The following is an 8,011-nucleotide window of genomic DNA, read 5'->3' on the forward strand; positions in this document are numbered from 1 at the left end:
GAAACCACGACAGGCTGCCAAAACACAAGACTGTGTCAAGTGTAAAGGAGAAGGCTTCCGTGTTGGGGTATTTCAGTGTAACCAGGAAGAATTGATTTTGTTAACCTGAGTTACTAGGCAATTGCTAAGCTAATCAGAGTAAGTCACTGTAACTAATAAAACAGGGAGTGGATGTAGAAACTGATGTTAACAAAAATGAAGACGTTTGGTAAGGTGAGGCATTTTGATACAGTAAAAGTGAAATACTCTATTATGTACAACTTTTGTAAATGCTGGAAAAAGAAATGTCCATTCCAGCTAAATTATGCTATTAACAGCACGCGGCGTGATGTCGTTCAAAACACGTAGGTAACTGAGAGCCACAAGAGACCCAAGGAGAGGGGCTGTGTGGCTTCCTTTGCTTTAGCGTGCAGTAAGTACGGTGACTAACTTACCTGGTCAGCTAGATCCAGGAGCGCAGCAGCAGTCCCGCCGGCCGCTCTGCTTGTCCCTCCTGACAGCTGGAGTGCTGTGTCCGCCAGGAGCTCCTGGCCCAGCACAGCTTTGCTATAGTCAGCGCTGGTGCTGCTGGCACTGTGCCTCTGCCGTGTGCCCATTTCCCTCAAACCAAGAAACGGTGATCCTGAGCGGGGGGCACATTTCAAATCTTAGTTGTCAAACTTACAGGATGATAGCGCTTGATGGTCCATTAGAGCATTTAGCAAAGCATGTAATACAAAATCAGAAATTATAACAAGAAGCATGTATGTTTAATTTCATTTTGTAGGCCTTTAAAAGCTTTTCCGTGATTAACTAATTCTCTTGCATGAGAAACTTGTTTCTGTCATTTATCTGCATTGTCTACAGCTACAAGTAGTACTACTTGTGTGTTTGTAAATGAGCATTATTTTTTTTCAAATGTGCACTCTTTTTTTGGCCTGTAACTAGAGGCAGCAGCTGTAGAGTGAATAGTTGTTCACTCTTACGGCACGAAGGAAGCAGTTTTCTGTTTGTGAAACAGGAAGGAGGAACTGAGCATTAACAACTTTATGGTCTTGATTTTGATTCTTTTCTTGTGATGTGGATGGATTTCAGCCTAATACTGAAATGTTAATGTTTGTCTCCCATTTAGAAAGGGAATTCTTGTTCTGGTAGTCTCACGGAAGACGATATTGTTCTGCTTAGGTAATCCACTGCTGCTGTTTGACTTGGAAAACTTCAGGCCTGTGTACTGCTCGGGGACTTCTTGCAGCAGCGTTCCCAGTGGGCTTACAGAGTTTCAGTAAGGGGCTGAGAATACTTGGCAACTTCCTGTCTTTGGAGCTTAGAAATCAAAGTATTTCTAATACGGCCAGCCCACGGCAGGGCTGTACAGGTATTTCTGCCTCTGGACCAAAGGCACGCGGTTGTACCGCCTTCTGTACAGGTTTTGCTGATTTTGCAGCTGGGCTGATGGTTAAAAGCAAGTCAGCTTCGCACGCACAGAGCTTTGCCTTTTCAGTGTCGGTACCAAGCCTGGTTAGTTTACTTCTCTGCTAACTCTTGGAAGGAAGCAAAATGAAAGCATAAGATTCTGGTAAGTTGTGCAGGGCAGAACGAGTTGATGCTAGAGGAAAAAAACCCGTCTGTTGCTCCGAATTTGCAGGTAGTTACAATGGAATGTTAATTACGCTTAGAAGGGACAAAAGTAGCTTGGCAAATTTTTACGCAACTGAAATGCAGATTTCAGAATTGGAATTCTTTTAGTATGGTTCTATTGTGAGGCTCCTTTTGACTGGTTTTCTATCCAAGAAATATTTCTTTAAATTCTTTAAACAGTTTAATGAAGGATTAATCCCTTTCAGGAATTAATCAAATGGACTTTCAATTCTGCATTTCAGTAAGAGACAAAATTATTTTGAATCAGGTCTATCGCTTTATTTTACAAAGGAGTGTTTGTCTTTTGCTCTAGTCACCGGCTGGCACAGTAAAAATTGATCCAATTTCTTCTCTGCCTTGTAATAAATACATAACTTAGTACTTCAGAACATGCTGAATAGCTGTGTCATCTTTCATCGGGGTTTCTTCAACTCCTTGAAGCTCAGGAAAACAAAAGGACTTTCTGTATATTCTAAAAGAATCTCTCAGACAAAGGGAAAAGAAAAAATCAAAACCTGGAACTTCCGTGGAAAACATCCTGCCTCTTTCCTTCTCTTAACACGGGAGAGTGGGGTTTGGAGGCCTCTTACTCTCAGCAGTAGCTGGGCATAGGCAGACTCTTAGATAAGTAGATCATGGTCTTGTGTGGGTAGAGCTTGCCTAACTACTGGTAATTACTAACGGGGGTTAGCCGGATGTCCCATCCTCTTTCATGTCGAGCCTGCTCGCAGACCCGTGTTTTCATGATTCAAAACTTTATAAATGTTTGCAATGAATAAAATCAGCGCATTGTCCGACAGTAACTTGGGCAGTGCAACCACCTTTAAAAGGGCTTTTAGGTAACGTTTGGGAGCAAAGCTGGCTGGTTCCTATAAGTAACAGAGTCGGGGCAAATATACCTCTAGCAGATGGATTAAGTCATGTAAGCATTCGGTCAGGATTGACTGAAGTCCTTTGAAGAGAAAGAGTCTCATTGAACTGGTGGGGGTGGGGAAGGTTTCAGGAATGATATACCCAGATGTTTGCCGTTGCCTTAAGCTAAGCAGCCACATACAGCTCTGATTCTGTAATTAATGTTTACACATAATGCAGAATTACTGCTGCATTAATAAAAAAAAATTAAAAAAAAGGAGAGATCACTTAGGCTTCACTTTTGTGTTTGAGCGGATACAGTTGCTTTGAAGGCAACTGTGAAATTGTTTTTGCAATAGTTTTGTTACAGTTGTTTTCTGAACTGTTTCCTGTGGTGTTTTCCTTCAGGTGTCTGAACGCCTAAGTCAGCCAGGAGTAGCCATAGGCTTGGCTTGGACTCCCTTAGGGGGAGAGATCATGTTTGTGGAAGCAAGTCGCATGGATGGAGAAGGGCAGCTGACTTTGACTGGTCAGCTCGGAGATGTGATGAAGGAGTCGGCGCATCTTGCAATTAGCTGGTTGCGCAGCAATGCAAAGAGATACCAGCTGACCAACGGTAGGATGGGGGAGAGGGCAGGGTAGAGCTGTATTGCATTATGGAGACTGCAGGGATGCACGTAAAGGAAGCATTAATATTGCATGGAAATTAAATGTCCTAAAACTTGGTATGTTCAATAATTCAGCAGGTTGTAACATCGCTGAGTAACAGCGGAAGGTACTTGTACTCATTGTGGAAATGTATTAAGTGTTGCCTTAACGGAGAAAGGGTTTTCCAGCCATCAGTGCTACGCCGAGCAGGAAAGCAGCTCTGGAGCTCCTGGTTTGTAGCTCCTTCCCTGACTGCTGGCAGGCTGAGGCGTTAGTGGCCCGGCACACGGGTCAGTCGCGGCGGGGTATGAGCTTCTCCGCCGATTCTCCCTCCCTGCAACAACCCGCAGGGCTGGGGACAGCCTGTGCCCAGGTGCTGCTCCTTAGCTGTGGCAGACACCACCTCTTACTCATTCCCACTCAAGACACACAAGGCTGTAGTCTTCCTCTAAAATTAAGATGCCATTTCTGTTAAAGGAAGGTTTTCGTCGTGTAAGTTTTAGTATTTTGAGCACTCACTGGCTCTGTACGGTAGCTGTTAACGGCAGCGCAAGAGACTTTAGCAAGAAACTTTTAACTCTTGGTTTTTGCGTGAACCCCCCCAAGAGTTCTGGAAACTTGCTTGCTGGTTTCACCGTCAGCTGGAGTCAGAGAACCGTCCAGTATCTGTTGTTCCTTGTGGCAGTTCAGACAGGTGAGCCCAGGCTGAGCCGCTGTACGAAATGCTGCTGGCGTAAGCTGTGTACACATGTACCTCCAGTCTGTGCTGTTATGTCCTGCAGGGTCAGGTAAGGTGAAAAGATCTAAATGAGAGATTTACGTGACAATATTGGTTAATGCTGCGTTTCTGTGGAGTGCTGATTTGGCAGTATGTTCTCCGAAAATTGACATTTATGATTTGGGACATTAAAAAAAGCCTTACAATTATGGGTAGAGATTCCTTGTTTTCTACATTAATCCCCACTCTGAATTTCCCAGTGCATGCAAATGCCAAGCTTATCGGTTAACTTGTTACGGTTTTGTCTAGGAACCTGGATGGAGCAAAGCCGCTTGGGTTTTCTTTTTGTTTGTTTTTCCAGGGCTTCTGCAATAGAGTGTTTTTTCAGCCTACTGTTTAAAAAATAGGGCTAAGACTTTTAGTTCTCGGGGGGGCTTTTGAAATAAAGACCAGGAATAAAATGGGTTTAGATTTTTCACATTCAAACCCTTCTTTTTTTTTTTTTCTTAAGCTTCTGGAAGTTTTGATCTCCTTGACAACACTGACATCCATCTGCACTTCCCAGCTGGAGCTGTCACAAAAGATGGACCATCTGCTGGTGTTACCATAGTAACCTGTCTTGCTTCACTCTTCAGTGGGCGGCTGGTGTGCTCAGATGTAGCCATGACAGGAGAAATTACACTAAGAGGCCTTGTTCTTCCAGTAAGTATCATCTGAGTAAAGACCTAAGTTGTATTAATTCTCCCTGTTCTGGATATAAAACCTGTTCGTAGCCAGCTACAAAAGCAAAGTCTTGCTGGATCGTTCCTTAGCAGCAATCCAGTCTCTTCTGGTGCAGTGGTAAGAGGCTGAGGGCAGCCAGCTCCTCCTCCTGTACCGCTCCTCCCTCTGCTCTGCATTTCACAGCAAAACCATAGCCCTGATGCTGTTTTCAGGGAAAGCACGTTAAAAGGGCTCGTTAGAAAGGAAATGCGGACATCTTAAAATTCAAGATGGTTCCAAAATAGGTATTGCAATTTCTAAACACGCTTTCTCAAACTATTCCTACGGCAGTCTTTCCAGTTTCGTTGAAAAGTTGTTTCTTAAAGCTTTTACAATCGTGTATAGGTGATTCTTGAAACCATCTCTATATATGTATTTTTAGATTTTGTTTCCTTGTATCTAGTTCAGCTGAACTGCGTTCCCATAAAGATTTTTCAAAGCCATGAGGGCAAAGGACAGTTTTCAAAGAAATACCCCAGGCTCCATTTGCTCCTCAAAACTAAGTGATTAAGCAGATACAGGAGTTACCATCTCATGTCAAACGATGGACAAAGGAAGGATAATTTGGAAATACTTTGTTTCATGCAGTAGAGTAAACCAGCGAGAACATGACACGGCAGCAGGCTAGAAGCATCTCTGAAATAACCAGCGTTCTGCTAGCAGTTAAGACTGACAAGACCACCTGTTGTTCAAGGGTCCAGTGAAAAATAAATGCAGCATTAACTGATCGGTGCAAGTCTGCCTTCCCAGTAAACCACCTGTATTGCACCAGTGACCAAATTCTGCCTGTTAAGGCGGGTGCAGAAATGAGGTACCTGCTCAACCAGGTTTGCCTTCGTTCGGAATGGCGCCTGGAATCTCGCAGAGAGCATCACTTCATGCACGCGAACGTGCCGTTAGCCGCCCCTGCCGCCTGGCAGCCACGCGGTAAGCGCGCAGCATCGCCCCGCCTGGAGTGGCCAGCACAAGGACTTGCCGTTCACTACTACCTCGTGTTACGGCAGCCTAAATCTTGCCCTTTGCGCTGTAACACACGGCTTCCCTTTCTGCTAAAGCCTTGTAAAATTACAGGTTCCTTCTGTAAGGTGGTCTTCACCTAGGATTAGAAAAGAGTTCAAGGGGGAAGAAGCTACAGCTGATGACTAAAAGGGAAAGTAATTTAAAACCCCTCTTTACATCTCGTTACAAACTCACACAGGTGGCTTATTGCAGTGACGCCTGGTTTTCTAGCGCAAAGCCCTCCCTGCGGTGTTGGAGCACGGGTCTGCAAGACCATTTTCCCCCAGAACCTATTACTGCCTCTGTCTTGAAAATTTTCTGTTCTAACGCAGGTACAGGCTTTCAGTGAACCATGTGAAACAACTGCGCTAGGAAAAATGGCCTTAAGGGGAAAAAAAAATCCTGAAAAATAATGACTCTTCCATTATTGATACTCTTGTATCTGCATTGAGGAAAAAAAATTAGAATGAAGTGTTACAGAAAGAGTACTGTAACTTATTAACATATTTTCCTCATTAAGCATATAATGAGCTAAAACTATGGCTGCATTTTTAATTGCTTTCCTAAATGACTGGGGGAGGGAGAACCTTTCATTAAATTTAACTCCTGATGTGATTTGTTACACTAATTACTGTATTGGATTAGTGTCTTGCATTTTTTTGATGTATATTTCTTCTCCTTATTAGGTTGGGGGAATTAAAGACAAAGTCCTGGCAGCACACCGAGCTGGCCTGAAGAGAGTTATCATTCCTCGAAGAAATGAAAAAGATCTTGAAGAAATTGCAGCGAACGTACGGCAAGATCTGACTTTTGTTACGGCAAGCTGTCTAGATGAAGTCCTTAATGCAGCTTTTGATGGAGGATTTGCAGTTAAGCCCAGAGCTGAGCGTTTGAATAGTAAACTTTAAGCAGACAGCCTGAGATTTCTTCTGTATCAAATGTAAGAGATCAGTAACAATCAGCTACATATGTATGAAGCAGAAGTATGAGCTAAACTTGATTGTTTAAAATGCGGGTGTAAATGCAATCAAAATAAAACTACTACTTCAGCAGTTAACAACCCCAAACCACGTTTTACCAGCATTTGCTGCTTTTTGCTATCATCAGCAAAGAATCTTAAAAGAAATACTGATTTCCTGGTAGGTTCAAGCATGAGAAAGCTGAAGCCATTGAGAAAGTATTCCGTAGCTTACTCAGCGTAACGTATAGAAATGCCAGCAGCTGACAACATCCTTAAAGAGGACGCACCCAGGGGAATGCAAACAGGGAATGCTGCGCAGCAGGGAATGCTGTGCAGCCCCGTGAGCTGCATCCAGGGAACACGCACTGCGAGCAAGAGAGCCTCACCGAGGGGGCTGTTACCGAAAGCCATTTACTGCAAGGGGTTACTTACTTACTTAGTGAGTAACACTGTGTGCTCAGGAGCAGCACGGGAAGAGCAAGGTTTCTGAAGTCTAAAAAATACGCTCGAGTGATCTGAAGAGAAGCAATAGGGTCTCAGTTAAGTCCTTTCAGCGCTCAGTTCTAGTTTGTGGCAAGGTCGATGCAGACATCGCTTTTCAAACCTAAATACAGGAAGCAAGTCCAGAAGAACTGAAATGTACTAGTTCTGCATAGAAAGGGGGGGAGGGGGGGTAACACCGGAGCACGTGTACGCACAGTTGTACTTACCGCCCCAGAGGCGGGTGGAGCATATCTGGCAACTTTATGAAAAAGCCTGGTGACGTTTGGGAGGGACACAGTACGTACATGTCCTTCCTTCTTGCCTGACACAAAAAGTTAAATCCATTGAAACAATGCCAAAAAATACTGGATCATTAAACTGCATTAGGCACTGCATACCGGGAATAACTGCAGGTTTAAGAGAGTCTGTGGGTGTCCTATCTCGGGTGACAGCTTTGCCTCTTCTCTTCCCTTGAACGTCAGTGAAGAAGTTTAAACTTATCTAATGTAAGATCTTTGAGTTTTTCGTTGTTTGGTACAAGGGCCAAGCACAAGAGAAAACCCGGTATGTTCTGTTCTCTTCTTGCTCATTGGTTCCAAAACAAACTCAAGTGTGCTTATGAAATGCAAATCGTGTCAGTGACAAAAGCCTATTACAGAAGCAGCCAATAAATCAAAAGTAGTAGTGTGGTTTGCTTTCCTTTCTATAGATAGCAAGCTGAGGTACCTGGAATATAGTATCACTGACTACTAAATTCAGTGGGTATTTCTGCACCTGATTTACAACAGATTTTACGATTTCCACAGAAGACTTCATCTAATAAAATGATAAAAAACCCAACCCTTTTGTTTTGCTATTTTAAGAATTCTACTCTTAGTCATTCGCTGGCCAAGCTCCCAGAGTAAGAGGCAACAAACACAGCATCTCAGAACACTTCTGCCTTACAAAATACTCGAACGTAAAAAGCGCAC

General features: G+C 43.5%; 1 protein-coding gene across 1 annotated transcript in view; it reads left to right on the top strand.

Moving 5' to 3' along the window:
* Positions 1–6,663, top strand: part of LONP2 (lon peptidase 2, peroxisomal) — a 43,235-nt gene extending 36,572 nt beyond the window's left edge. Inside the window, exons 13-15 of the mRNA XM_005233841.4 lie at positions 2,878–3,085; positions 4,347–4,537; positions 6,283–6,663. Coding sequence (XP_005233898.1) covers positions 2,878–3,085; positions 4,347–4,537; positions 6,283–6,504 — 621 coding nt within the window. The 3' untranslated portion in view covers positions 6,505–6,663. The remainder of the gene's footprint in view (positions 1–2,877; positions 3,086–4,346; positions 4,538–6,282) is intronic.
* Positions 6,664–8,011: the final 1,348 nt, after the last annotated feature.

This window comes from Falco peregrinus, chromosome 14 (genome assembly GCF_023634155.1).
Source record: "Falco peregrinus isolate bFalPer1 chromosome 14, bFalPer1.pri, whole genome shotgun sequence".
Taxonomy (NCBI): Eukaryota; Metazoa; Chordata; class Aves; order Falconiformes; family Falconidae; genus Falco; species Falco peregrinus.